The sequence below is a fragment of the Odocoileus virginianus genome, chromosome 5 (assembly GCF_023699985.2).
Source record: "Odocoileus virginianus isolate 20LAN1187 ecotype Illinois chromosome 5, Ovbor_1.2, whole genome shotgun sequence".
NCBI classification, from domain to species: Eukaryota; Metazoa; Chordata; class Mammalia; order Artiodactyla; family Cervidae; genus Odocoileus; species Odocoileus virginianus.
In genome coordinates, this window is record NC_069678.1 from 88,251,017 (window position 1) to 88,265,999 (window position 14,983).

General features: G+C 44.3%; 1 protein-coding gene across 3 annotated transcripts in view; it reads left to right on the forward strand.

The window, feature by feature from the left end:
* The window catches only part of MTF1 (metal regulatory transcription factor 1), a 36,655-nt gene that overhangs the window by 9,074 nt on the left and 12,598 nt on the right, over window positions 1–14,983 (forward strand). For 2 of the 3 annotated variants that reach the window (XM_020880294.2, XM_020880295.2), the window contains exons 3-7: window positions 6,816–7,054; window positions 7,902–8,033; window positions 10,625–10,698; window positions 11,150–11,286; window positions 14,462–14,539. In XM_020880294.2, the coding sequence (XP_020735953.2) occupies window positions 6,816–7,054; window positions 7,902–8,033; window positions 10,625–10,698; window positions 11,150–11,286; window positions 14,462–14,539 (660 nt within the window). The remainder of the gene's footprint in view (window positions 1–6,815; window positions 7,055–7,901; window positions 8,034–10,624; window positions 10,699–11,149; window positions 11,287–14,461; window positions 14,540–14,983) is intronic. The other variant, XM_070468379.1, reaches the window with a different exon arrangement.

The following is a 14,983-nucleotide window of genomic DNA, read 5'->3' on the forward strand; positions in this document are numbered from 1 at the left end:
ATTTCACCTTTCCTTCTCTGCTTCTGTTGACTTACCAGGGCAGTCATCTTTGTTAAATATTTCTGTATTCTAGAACAGCTCAGAACACGTTATAAATCAACATCTGAAAACTTTTATGCCTCCTGCCCTTTATGAAACATTAGACCCCATCCTCATTGATCCCAACCAGTGCTGTATCTGAGCTCCCTAACTCCTTAATCGTCAGCTGTTTAAGTGATGCAGTGCTTAAGCTCTTTTGGAGAAATATGTTTCCCAATGGAATCTTTGGTGACATGTTCATATTACAGGTACTCTAGTTAATTTCTTTAAAAATTTTTTGTAAATTTTAAAACCTGTTTATTTGTTTTTGGCTGCACCGGCTCCTCTTTGCTGCACACAGGCGTTTCTCTAGTTGCGGAGAGTGGGGGCTCCTCTTTAGTTGTGCACAGGCTTCTCACTGCAGTGGCTTCTCTTGTTGTGAAGCACCGGCTCCAGGCGCTCGGCCTTAGTTGCTCTGCTGGATGTGGAATCTTCCCAGACCAGCAGCAATCGAACCTGTGTCCCCTGCATTGGCGGGCAGATTCTTATCTATTGCACCACCAGGGAAGTCCCCTACTCTGGTTAATTTCGACAGGCCAGTTAATTATGTATTCCTCAAGTTCTTTAAATTCAGGTTGGGCATCACCTCCTTTGAGAAGTTGTTCGTAGTCATCCCCAACCTTGAGTTTTTCTTCGGTCAGTTCAGTTGCTCAGTCATGTCTGCCTCTTGGCGACCCCAGGACTGCAGCACGCCAGCCTTCTTTGTTTATTACCAACTCCCGGAGCTTGTTCAAATTCATGTCCATCAAGTTGGTGATGCCATCCAACTGTCTCATCCTCTGTCATCCCCTTCTCCTCCTGAGTTTTTCTTAGTCTTTTTCTCTGTATTTCCCTATACTCTAACATCTGTACATTTTCTCATACCCTGTTCTCATCTGTTTGGGTCTCCTCTCAACTGAGCTTCTAGAGAGCAGGAGCCATTTTTTCTGTATTCCTATCTCCGGGGACAATATAATCTCTGGAACTTGTTTTGAATGCGTACATGCGTGATAAACTTTAATTGTATTTAGATGTACCAAATGTTGCAATACCTCTGCTGAGTAACGAGATTTTTTGCAACTTCCTGCTCTAATCCAGTTTGAGGTGGTTTGTTTTCCCTTTTTGTGAAATTTGATGCTGTTTAAAAACGATTCTGAAAGACAGTCTTGGCACTTGCATTTACTGCCTTCTTCCAGATAGGGTGAGATCACAGGTTTATTCAGTGTAGTATTGGGGAGCACTTGCTTTGACAGTGATGTGTCCCACCGTTAAATCCACATACCTTGCTCAGCCTGTGTCCTGTCCCCTGTCTCTCCCCTCTGCTATTTTGTGTAAGAGTAGTTATATTCATTATCCCCATCTCCTCCTTTTTCTCCAGCTCCTCAGCCTGGTAAGTCCTGGCTTAGGCTCCTGCCCTTCCCGTGACGCCAGTCTTGCTGGACTGGTTCTGACCTTGTGAGCTGAGTCTAAGAAGCGCTTCCTCAGTCACCTCTGCTGTGTTTGACCTGGCTGACCCTCCTCCGTGACACTCTGTCCGTTTGTCGCTCACAGCCCTTGCCCCTGCTTTCCTCAGTTGTGAGTCCTGTTGGTTTACTTTTGTAGCACATCTAAGTCACTTCTCCAGCGGCCGGTGCCTGAGGCTGTGAACCTACTACATTCTCACTGGAGAGTAGCTGTTCATTGTTTAGCTTTACAGATATCTACCTGGTGATTTCTGTTCTCCAGCTACTGCTGTGTCTAGCATCGAAATAGATGATTATGTAAATTATTTAATTACATAATTATTTAATCTTACTGGTATTCTTTGCTTTAAAGACATACAAAAAAAAAATAAATAAAGACGTACAGAATGCCACGTGCTGTGCTTAGTCACTCAGTCGTGTCTGACTCTTTGCGACCCCATGGACTGTAGCCCGCCTGGCTGCTCTGTCCATGGAGATTCTCCAGGCAAGATTACTGGAATGGGTGGCCATGCCCTGCCCTCTTCGAGGAGATCGTCCCAACCCAATCTTTCATGGGATTTCCCAGGCAAGAATACTGGAGCAGGTTCCCATTTCCTTCTCTGGGGGTTCTTCCCGACCCAAGGATCGAACTTGCATCTCCTGCTGGGCAGGCAGATTCTTTACCGCTGAGCCAACTGGGAAGTCCCTGAAATAAGGATACCTCTTCTCATTCATGGAGGGAGTAGGAATGGGTCAGGGAACAGGTTCCTGAGGAAGGAACACTTAATGGAAGCTTGAATTGGTCAAGTAAGAAAACCTAGATGAGAGCAGCGGTTGGCAGGGCAGAGAGACAGTAATGGGTAGTTAATTTCACTTGTTACTTAGGAAGTTATCAACTACTGTAGCATCTTAAGAAGGAAATTCTGCTCTTGTCATTCACCACTGTCATAAAACTCTATGACTGAGACTTGCAGACTCCTTAATTAGAGCATTCATAGTCATGGTTCTCGTCCCTGGTCAGTGATCATTTTGAAATCTCTATCTCGAAGTACCAAAGAGGTTTTCAGTCTTGAGAAATCAGAACATGTGCATGAGAGGATAATTAACTGCATAAGCTAAGTGTCAAGTGAGTGGTATAGTTAAATATTATTGGGATTCAGAGAAGGACACTGTCACATAGATATGGAATGATAGTGGAGGGCCTTGGAGGTGGTAAAGCTTGGGTGGAAGAAACTGGGAAAAGCAGAGAAGAAAGGAACTGGACGTTTCCAGGAGAGAGAAAAGAGAGAGCAAAGGCAGGCAAATGGGACTCTAGTGTTGTAGTTAGGGAAGAAGGTACTGTCCCTTGTGGGCCTTAACAGTTCTCTGCTGTTGGCCTGAAGGGGACCTTGAAGGAGTTTGAATGCAAGGCTAGGGAATTGGGACTTTATCATTTGAGCAGGGAAGTGGCACGTGTGTGCACTGTTTTAAAATAAATCTGGTGGTGATTGGCTTCAAAACTAGGCCCTGAGACATGAGAATGCCTGGTCAATAGTTCAGTTCATTGGGTATTTATGGAGCACCTCCGGAGCGGCCTAGGGAACGGAAAGGGGTGAATGAGCAGGAGAACCTTTGTCTGGGGAACTTAAACTCCTGTGCAAAATCCTACTAGGGATTGGGCTTTTGAGAGAAAGACCTGGAGCCCAGGGGAGATGAGAGGACTCAGGGCCCCTCCCTCCCCATCCCCACAGGTTTTCAGGGTTTGGGAAACAGATGCCTGTTTTTGTAGAATGGTTTTCACATTTAAAAATTATTTTTACTCAAAAGAACATTATTTCATGATATATGAAAATGATGAAATTCAGATTTCATTGTCCATAAATAAAGTTTTTTGGAGCACGGCCTTGCTTGTCCATTTATGTCCTATCTGTGGTTACTTTGGTGCTTCCCAGAAGGCTCAGTGATAAAAGAGTCTGCCTAAACCTGGGTCAGGAGGATCCCCTGGAGAAGGAAATGGCAACCCACCCCAGTATTCTTGCCTGGAGAATCCCATGGACAGAGGAGCCTGGCAGGCCACAGTCCATGGGGTTGCAAAAGAGTCAGACACAGCTTAGCATCTAAACAACAGCAAATGGTTACTTCCACAGACATAGAGCAGTGGAGTTGAGTAGCTGTAAGAGAGACCACATGGCCCAAAAGGCCCTTGAGTCATCGCATCCTAACATCAGATCCTCCTTCTCTGAAACTGAATGTCCTCCTCCCTGTTATCCGAGGCCTTTCCCTCCACCCAGGCTTCATCTTTGTGTTCCTCCCAGATCCTCAGCTTCTTTCTCCTAGGACCTTTTTCCTTCCAGACATGCTCAAAACCTGTCTTACGTCAAACAAACAAGATTCATCAACTCAAGTCCACTGTGCTGCTGCCTCTCTGCATCTCCAGCCTCTCCCCCTGCCTTCATGACCCACCTTAAGCCAGACTCCTGACCTCATCAGTCCACTGAAACTAGTCTTGCTGAGTCCTTGGTGAATTCTAGCTGCTGGATCCTATACTTCCCCTAGTCCTTCCTACCTTCTTTGTTTTCTCTGAAAACATCCTGACCATTCTCTTTTCCTTAAGACCTTTTATCTTTTGGCTTCTGTGACGTTCATCTCCTTTGTATTCTCTTCCCAATTCCCCAGTCCTGTCACCCATTCACCCGTCAATGGCATCTCTTCTTTTTACTAGTTCCCTAAACATTGGTGACGTTCAGGAGTCCGTCCTTTGGCCTTGTGGCCAAGATTTTATTGAGCATCTACTATATGCCAGTCCCTGTGTTGAAATACTTTACATGAATTATCCCTAATCCTTACAACAACCCTAAAAAGATTGATTTTCTTTCCTCCACGTTGTAAATAGGAGCCGGAGACTTAGCTTAAGTAATTTCCCCAAAGTCACACAGTAAGTAGCAGAGTTGGGCCGTGAACCAGCCCAACTGGTTCAAAGGCAAAGGCAAAGGCAGCTATTACCTGTGTACCAGAAACCCCTGCGCTAGACTTCATTTTTAGCTTCCAGCCTACATGTGTGCCTGCTAGACATTGCTACGTGGCAGTACCTCAGACCCAACTGATCACTTCTCCCCACCCTCTGTCCAGTCCAAAATTGGTATGTGACCATCTGTTCTGTCATTCAGGCCCTAATCTTGGGAGTTGATCTTGACTTTGCCTTTCCCCATTTCTACCACTCCCCAGCACACTGTTGTCGCTAGAGCCACTCATTTCCCCCATTTTATTTTCTCTGGAATTCATCTCTCATCGTGTCCACTGTCACTTGATTTATTTATGCTGTGTGGCATGCGGGATCTTAGTTCCCTGACCAGGGATTGAACCCATGCCTGCTTTAATTGGGAGCACAGAGTCTTAACCCCTGGACTGCCAGGGAAGCCCCATCACTCCCCTAGTTTGGATTCTCCTCACCTCTGTCTTGGACAGCTGTCCCCCTTCGCTTAACCTCTGCTACCCCTTCTGTTCGCTTACCCTTCCAGGCTGTCTTCCACAGGCTTCCAGAATGATCTCTTGTGAACCCTTCATCTGGCTGCATCACTGTCTTGGTTAAAACCGAGGTATCTTGGCTCCCTGTTGTCTTGTTCCTCCACTTCATCGCTAAACTTAGGAGGCTTCACTCGTTTTTCTAGACTCTTTTTCCAGTTTCTTACCTACTGAGGTGTGTCTGGTCTCCACACCAGTGTTCTCATTCACCTCTGCATGTAGTTCTCACGGTGTTACCTCTTCTGGAAGGCCCGTCTCTTCCAGTTTGTCTAAGGAACACTTTTTCAGTTAATCCCTAAAAAATAGACCAATAGGAAAACCAAAACACATCCTCAGTTCAGACAGAATGCCTCAGTTTCCAAGCCTTCACTGAGTCCAGTCTTTCTGAGAAGGATTAGGTTTCCCTTTTTTATGCTTCCCAAGCACCGTGGGTGTGTACATTGTCCAACTCAGCACAGTCTATATATCATTTGTGCACATGTGCCTCCTTAAAGTGATCCTCCTTAAAAAGAAAGCTTTTTGTCTTGTTCACCTTTTTATCTGTGGTACCTAGCTTGTTGTCTGGGATATAGGAGTTCATTAACTGTTGAATGAATACCAGTAGTGTGGCGGGAGCAGTCGACTAAAGCTTGGAGAATGATGGGGACTAAAGGAGGAAGGTGTTCGCTAAAGCTGAAGAACAGGCAGAACTAGCACCCTGATACATATAGCATCAGGACATTGACAGAGTCTTTTCCAGATGCTTTATCTCATTTTGTTCTGCTCACAAGCACAATGAGACAGCAGGGCATTCGGTTGTGCCGTGTAGAAATAAAGAACCTCTAGTTCAGAGACTTGGAAAGACCTGCTCAAAGTCCTGAACCTAAGCGCTAGTATTCGTTTTTCTCTGGCCAAGGCTGTGATGCTTCCCCTTCCCCAGGAGAGAGAAAGGAAAGGTTTGGAAGATGAGAGAGAAGCTTTGGGCTGAACCTATATGTTGAGGTTAAAGAAAAGGAGTGAGTGACTCAGGGAAGATAAAGAGCCCCACGGAATTGCTTTGTGGTATAGGACACGTTTTCAGTCGGAGAGGGCGTTGGTGAGAAATTTTTTTCAAATACTAAAGGAAAATTGGGAAGGAGGAAAGAGTTTGACCACGAGCAAGTTCAAGAGCATGGTTCTGTCCAGTGAAGGCACCTTGCCGAGTGGTTCCACAGGCATTGAGGGAAGTGGAGGCTCCTGTGGATAGCACACTTTCCAGGAAGGGGGTGAGGGAGGGAGACCAAGGGGATGGCAGTTTGAGAAATGCCATACTACCAAATATTCCCAGAAATGCATGATACTTTTTTTTTCATTTTGTAGATACGAAATTAGAGAAGAGACTATGCTGGTATATAACTGAACTAGTACACCTGTGACTGAGTGTATACATTTCAGAATGTTTTAAACTCAGTTTTATATTGGTTAGTTCTCATCAGGTTACAGGCCCAGAGGACAGGATGTTGAGTCCAACCTTAAAGTCAGATTATATTTGAGTGTGGGTGAGTGTAGTAGTATCTGCCCACCCTTAGGGGGTGGGTGTTGAGTGGACACCGGTCTCGTTTTCACTTAGAGCGTTTGACTACCTCTGCCTTGTCTCTGCCCATCGCTCTCATCATTTGTTGCCCTGGTGTAATTTGCTCAGCAGGAAGATTTCCCCACTCGTGTTAGACGGTGCTTTCTGTGTCGACGATGGAAGCCTGTGTATCTCGCCTGCCTCTCCCGAGAGCCGAGCTCTGGGGGGCGCTAGGCCCTGGGCAGCTCCGTCGTCCCACTGACGAGCTGTCCTCCGTCTGCCAGGTAAAGCGGTACCAGTGCACCTTTGAGGGCTGTCCCCGCACCTACAGCACGGCAGGCAACCTGCGCACCCACCAGAAGACCCACCGAGGGGAGTACACCTTCGTCTGCAATCAGGAGGGCTGCGGCAAGGCCTTCCTCACCTCCTACAGCCTCAGGATCCACGTGCGGGTGCACACGAAGGAGAAGCCATTTGAGTGTGACGTGCAGGGCTGTGAGAAGGCGTTCAACACGCTGTACAGGTCAGCCGCCCCCCACCCCCAGCTCCACCGGCCTCCCAGCCCGGCTCTGTCGTGACCGCGGCGCTCCCCTGCGCGGGGCAGACGCCCACGTGCAGGGCGTTAAGGAGGGCAGCCGCGCTCAGCTGCTGACACTTCCTCAGAGCAGCTGTTACTTAAACATGGACACCTCCTGGGTCAGTTACAGTCAGAGAAGCTTTGTGTCTGGATGCGTATCTCCTGGAATGACATCCCGGCCTGAGGACTTTAGTAGTTGGTATGGAATAATACCCCTGTTGGCTCAGGAGCTTAGTATTAAGGATTCTTTGATTTCCTTCCCAGCCTCAACTTGAAGATTAACTTTTTTCTACCCCCAAGAAGTGGGGTGTGGACTGCTCATTAGCTGTTTCTCTTTTCTACTGTTTATATCAGGAGACTTATATTAGTCTTCAGCATTGGCTGTCACAGAGCAAACATAGTAATAGCTAACACTGGCGGGCTCCAGTCCATAGGGCCGCAAAGAGTTGGACACAGCTGGGTATACGTACCTGAAAAGCACTCACTGTGTGCTAGGCAGTGTTCCCGTGTGCCGCAAAGGGAATGGACGCACAGAGAGCTTTTGTAACTGGGTCAAGATCCCCTTCCGGTAGAGGAGACCAGAATTTGAATCCCAGGCAGCCTGGCTTCAGGGTCACACTCAACACCACTCTGCTGTATAATTCTTTGAATTTGTCTTTGAGCCCAAAATGTTGATATTAGTGTATTATGACTGGAGAATTCTTATGTACTTGACCTTGATGCACATTAAGCTGACGTGGGAAAGCTCTGACGTGCAGCATGACAAAGGGGATTTCTCTGGGGTATCTTGCAGGCTGAAAGCACATCAGAGGCTTCACACAGGGAAGACGTTTAACTGTGAATCTGAAGGCTGCAGCAAATACTTCACCACACTCAGCGATCTGAGGAAGCACATTCGAACCCATACAGGAGAAAAGCCATTTCGGTGGGTCTTGCTGTTTTCTGTTTATCACTGACCGGCTTTCAGGGGGGTGCCTTGAGGTACTCTAGTGTTTTTCAAAATGGGAAGGAAATTCCCTTTGCTAGTTCTTTGGGCAGTGTTTGCTCTCCCCAGGATAGCTGTGAACAACTGCAGACTGAAGGAGGGGTGATGGGGTCCATGAGCTTCCCTGCCTGCCCTGTGGGTGGTGGCTTCTCTGGCTCATTCTTTCCCTTGACTTTCACGAAGCGTTGATTGAAACTCAGTCATCAGTACTAGAGAAATGCTAAGATGTAGGCCGTCCTCCTGAGAACCTTTGTCTGCTCTAGTGGAAAAGAACCACAAGTAACCAGACAGTGCAAGACTGAGAGGCCCAGCACAGGGCAAGGACAGCTACCTAAGGAGAGGTGAGGAGGGGAGAGGATGAGGGGTAAGGATACTCAGGCTAGTGGTGCAAGTATTGTTGCTGTTTTTTTTAATCACTTGTTTGGTTGTTGTTTTGTAATATCTCATGTGTGCATACAAACATATAGGAGCATCTTTTTAAAAAATTAATTAATTTATGTTAATTGGAGGTTAATTACTTTACAGTATTGTAGTGGTTTTTGCTATACATTGATATGAATCAGCCATGGGTGTACATGTGTTCCCCATCCTGAACTCCCCTCCCACCTCCCTCCCCATCCCATCCCTCCCCTCAGGGTCATCCCAGTGCACCAGCCCTGAGCACCCTGTCTCAGGCATTGAACCTGGACTGGGGATCTATTTCACATATGGTAATATACATGTTTCAATGCTACCCTCTCAAATCATCCCACCCTCGCCTTCTCCCACAGAGTCCAAAAGTCTGTTCTTTACATCTGTGTCTCTTTTGCTGTCTCGCACATAGGGTCATCATTACCATCTTTATAAATTCCATATATATGCATTAATATACCGTATTGGTGTTTTTCTTTCTGACTGACTTCACTCTGTATAATAGACTCCAGTTTCATCCATCTCATTAGAACTGATTCAAATGCATTCTTTTTAATGGCTGAGTAATATTCCACTGTGTATATGTACCACAGCTTTCTTATCCATTCATCTGCTGATGGACATCTAGGTTGCTTCCATGTCCTGGCTATTGTAAACAGTGCTAGGAGCATCCATTTTTATCTGTAGATTTCCATATATATATATATGAACACATATATATTTAATTGATACATGTATAATTAATTGATACATGTATAAATATAAGCTTGAAGGAAGGAGTTGTAGCATCTACTTTCTCCTGTGCTCACAGCATATAGCATGGTTCTGGGCATTCAGCAGGGATTGAAAAACAGCTTTGGAGTTATTATATGATGTTTTTAACAAGGTAATCAGTTTGTCAGGATTTGTCCTAAATATAACATAGATATATTACTAAAAACTGTCTATAAACATGTCTCTGAATTTAGGCAGGAGGGATTGCTGTTACACTCATGGCATTAAATATGCTGCCTTTCTATTCTCAAATCACTCATCTCATTAGGATACCTAAAAATCAGAAAGTCTTAAGGGACCAACTCTTAAACACCAATTAAATGGAAATGTGTTTTCAAGAATTACAGATACGTTTCTGAGTCATGGCCCCTCTAAAGGCAAGAATTTTTAGATCCTAGTTGGTTGCTCTCCAGCTGCTGTGAAGCTTGGGTTGCTTTTTTTCCCATAGGGCTGTCAAGGGGTTTCTGATTTCTATTCAATTACATGTGTTTTTGTCATGATTAAAACTGCTAATTTTTCTTGAATGTTAGATGGGGCTTTAGACACAATGATTTTATGTACTTAAAAAGTAAAATGCTTTAGAGAAGCTTTCTATTTAAAGAAATAAAATATTTTGGCTTATAAGTATATGCATTCATTCATGTAAATAGTGACCGAATGCCTGCTATGTGCAAGAACTACAGCAAGTGTGAAGAACTATGTGGACCCTGCCCTCAAAGGAATTGCAATCTAGGAGAAGAGATAACAGATGTATGCACACAGAGATAAAATCAGATTGGGAATGACAGGTGCCATAAAAGTAGCGTGTAGGTAAATGCCCTTGGAGTCCTAAGGAGGGAAATATTACCTCTGGTTTTAGTCATCAAGAAAGTAAAAGAGGAAAGTTCTCTGAGGATGACAGATAATTACACTGTAGCCAGTGTATTCTGACTGATTTTGCTCTAGTGTTGTATTTCCGGCCCTGTGCCTATGTGAAAGCCTCTGTACCCATCACTGATATTCCTTATGTTTCATTTGCCATAGTAGATTTTCCATATGCGTTCTCATTGTCAATAGAATTCTGTTGTGTCATTCATCAAAAGACTTTTATTGTTCTGGCTCTCAGCATGTGCCTTACCTGTAGGACAAGAAACACGTTTCCTGGGCCAGCCTCTCCCTCTGATCCCAGATTTGTCGCCTTACTTTTCCAGGGACCTGTCATCATTCCCATCTGTAAAACCCATTTTGTCGATCTGATTATAGTGTTCTGAGCAGTTTTAATTTAAGCTTATATTTACAAGAGATATTGAAGGTAAAGGTCTATTAGCTAATGACTGCTATCCTCTCTGCTTAAACAACTCCCTTAGGTGTGATCATGATGGCTGTGGAAAAGCATTTGCAGCAAGCCACCACCTTAAAACTCACGTCCGTACACATACAGGTGAGTTTAGGCTAATTTTCATCTTTTAACCTTCGTTGAGCCAGTAAATACGTGTGTTTCCATTGAGACCTGTACAGCTTTGTGGAGAGAGCAAGTCTAATCAGTTGGCCTTCACCTATAATGTTTGAGTTCCTCTCAGATGTTAAAAAGGATCTAAAGGCTGGACTCAGGAGCTTAACCTTAAGAAATAAAACCAATTCAGAGATACTCAGTAAAGAATCTGAGGGGGGAAAAAAGAAACTAGTCTTTTCTTTCCACTTCCTAGGAGCAGGCCATTCTCAGTGCTTTACTCTGCATTAAATTTTAGGACTGGAATGATTAACTTGTGGGTAATTGATCCAGTGTATTACTTGAACCCTCATATTTACCTCCCTATATTAGGGGAAAGTAGATGTCTCAATCCAGTGAAATGATTTTGTGGTGAAATTAACATCTCTTCTCATTCTTGCAGGTGAAAGACCCTTTTTCTGCCCCAGTAATGGCTGTGAGAAAACATTCAGCACTCAGTACAGTCTCAAAAGTCACATGAAAGGTCACGATAACAAAGGAAACTCATACAGTGCACTTCTAAATCACAACGGATCAGAGGTGTGGAGTGTTTTGTCTCTTGTTTTGATCTGGGCACCATAGAACAGTGACAGTTGTTTGTGTCTCAGAAGGTTAAAATGCCTTCTCTCTAAGTCTGTTAGCGAGAGAGAAGGAATCAGTGTCAAGATCTATGTCTTTGTAAGGGGGTGGCAGAAGCCAGAAGTTTCACCAGGCTCCCTGTGCGTTAGCCCCTGATGGGGCTCCTGCTCCCCTCCGTCAGGTCTGATGGAAGAGGCGTCTTGGAACCAGAGGTCTCAGAATGGCTACCAAAGGGTTTGCCAGGTGCTCTCAAAGGGTGTTATTTTCCCATTCATGTTGTATAAAATGATACATTTGAACTTGAGTTTGGGACACGATTTAGTGATTTGCTTCACCCTTCCATTAATCCATCGCTGGAGAACCAGGTGGAGTCCGGGGCAGAGGGGTCCCCTGCCCTTTAGAATTGTCTGCGGACTTAAAGGTTTGATAGCCACTGTCTTTAAGGCACTGACTCACAGTTAGGCCTCTGCCTAGGTTTAGGTGGTTCTGTATGGTTTTTACCAAGCCCTCTCCCCTGCTGCTTCTTGCCAGAGAGATCCTGGGACACATTTACTGTTTCTACTTTTGATATGGTATTGGGCACTTATGTTATGTCTTTTGCACCCAAAAAGTGAGAACTGTTATTATTTTACTATTTTATAAATAAAGTGGAAGCTCACTGACCCCCTTTAGAATAACAAGGTTCTTAAAGTATGTAATATGGTTTTTTGTTTTTTTGGGGGGGGTATAATATGGTTTTGATTTGGGGAGAGACAGCATGATTCTGTGGTTACTGATTTTTAAACAGCAAGTGAAGTGAAGTTGCTCAATCATGTGCGATTCTTTGTGACCCCATGGACTGTAGCCTATCAGGCTCCTCTGTCCATGGGATTTTCCAGGCAAGGGTACTGGAGTGGGTTGCCATTTCCTTCTCCAGGTGCAAAGGATCCTTTTAAATGGACTCTTCCCCCTGTATCTTATTGGTAATAATAACTAACATTTACTGAATGTTTATGGCAAGTACTGTGCTAAGTTTTCTTCGTGAATTATCCTGCTTACAAGAGGTCAGTATTATTATTCCCATACCACTGATAGAGAAACCCGAGGTAAGGAGAAATAAATAACTTGCCTGAGTATCCAAAGCTTGTAATTAGCACCCTTTAGGCAGACCATCTGATTCCAGAGCCTGGTTCTTGACCCCCACATCATAGGAGGCAAAGCAGCATTGGTTATGAAGAGTCTGAATTCACATCCAAGCTCCACCACTAGTCACATGACCTTAGGCAAATGGCTTCTTTGTGCCTCAGTCTCACTGTAAAACCAGATGAAAACACTAAGATTTGAGAGTCTTTGTCTACAAAGCTGCATTTATGAGGTCATGATCAGTTTTCTCGGTTTTGTAACAATCACAGTTTCTCACCAATAGCTTCTACGCATTGGAGGTCCCAGTGCACAGGGTCCAGACTTCACATCTCTTGGCTGACTGTCGGCTCCCTAGTGAAGGGAATCTGCTCTAGTCTTGGGCTTTCAAAGCCATCAAGATTGCCTTTGAGTCCTAAATTTATATCTCGAGCCCAGATTTCTTCCTGAACTTTAGACATGTATTCAACGTCCTACTCGATGTCTCCACCCAGCTGTCACCTACGTTTCCCAGTCCTGACACGTCCAGCCTGTTCCTCCTGCAGTCTTCCACATCTTAGTAAATGGCACCTCCGTTTTTCTAGTGGCACAGGCCAAAAATACTGGAGTCATTCTTGACTCCTCTTTTTTTCTCCTCATTGCACACACCCACCATCATCTTTTGGTTCCATCTTTCTAGAATCTGATCTGATTACTTCATTCAAGCCCTTGCATTGTTTGGCCTGGATTCTTGCAATGACCTGCTAAGTGGTTTTCTTAGCACCTTTCCCCTCCCTTCTCCCCACTGATACTCCACCCTGATCCTCCTAAACAATGAGGCAAATCAAGTCTGTTTTCTGCTTATAACCCTTCAGTAGCTTCTTATATCACTTAAGGTAGCAATCAGAATCTTTACAGTGGCCCGGAAAGTCCTAGACACTCTGGCCTGGTCACTTCCTTCTTCATTTACTTCACTTCATTTCACTTGAGCCGTACCATCCACCTTGTGGTTCCTTGAACTGGGGAAGCCCACCTTGCCTCCAGGCTTTTGTGCACACTGTGCCCTGTGTGTGAATCGCTTTCCCCACATGTGTGCATGGCCCAGGTCTTCTTCAGTATCTGCCCTAAGGTCACTTTATCTAAGAGTCCCTTCCTTATCTGATGAAAGAGCATCTCTTACCCTGGCCTTCCCCCACTCCCCTTACTCTCTTGTATACTGTATATCTATTTGGTTTTTTGTCTGGCCCCCTCCCCACACTGACTGTAAGCTCTTTGGTGGCAGGGACTTTATTATTCTATCCCTGGGCCTGGAACAGGGCTTAATACATATTAGATGCTCAGTGAGTATTTGTTAAATACACGCACGAATCGGAACATATGATGCATGAGGTAAAGTAGGGCGACCACATAAAGTATGTGAATCACAACTGGCATTCTAGGAATCCAGAATTCTGAGTTCGCCCAGAAACCCGTATCGGAATGGTAACCCCTCAGTACCACCAAGTGACAGTGCCTGAGATGCCCATCTTGGGGGCACAGTGGAGTGATGGAAGGAAGGTGGACTCCAGTCAGAAGCGCTGGGTCTGTGTTAGGTTGATTAGCAGTTAATTATGTTAATTGGACCATTCCCTGCTAATCTTAGCATTAATTTTCTCATACTTAAAATGGAAATGTGGAATAATAATACAGAGGATTATATGAATAGTAAATGAAGTCATGTAAAATTGCTTTGTCAATGATAGACCAATTTCGCAAATATTATTGATTTCATGTTATTATAGCTTTTGTTACTCTGGAGCCTGAGTCATGAGATAATTCTTAAACTCTACTAACCATGTTTAAGAACGTAAACGATTTCTTCTTAAGAATATCAGGATTTTAAAAATTGAAGTAATTCATGTAGCCTTTGTTTTGAATGGTTTTTTATTCTCTAGACGTTTGGATTCTTAGGGACACTGTAATCAAGTGTTTTATTACATAATAGAATACAGTAAATCCCAATTTTTTGTCAATTAGAATTTTTTTTTTTCTTTCACAGGATACAAATCACTCACTTTGTCTGAGAAATTTAAGCCTTCTGTCCACAGATTCTGAATTTCAAGAAAATTCTAATACAGTAAGTGTACCTGTGAAACAGATGTTATTAAAATAAGTACAAGAATTGAGCCTTCCTTTGGTGGGAAAATTGAGTGAGGCCAGTCTTGGAAGTTTTTCAGATTGAGTTGTTTTCAATTACTAACCACTCAGGGTGTTTTGATTTTGTTTCCTGATAAGAGCTCTCATTGGAGAGGTTGTTCTCTCTGACGCATAGTGCCTTTTGACCCAGATCACTCACTTGATAACCTCCTGCACCAGAAAATAACTTTCTTTGTTTATTTAGAAAATATTTATTGAGTGCCTACTCCAGTTGGGCAGAGTGCTGGTACTGAGCTGGTAGTGGTGAGGAAGTAAGTGTGGTCTGTCCTTGAGTAGCTTAAAATTCATCCACTGTAAGGGAGAGCCAGGATTCCAGTTTGCAGACTTCTTAAGCCCTGTCAGTCTGACCTGAATCAGTGCCTCC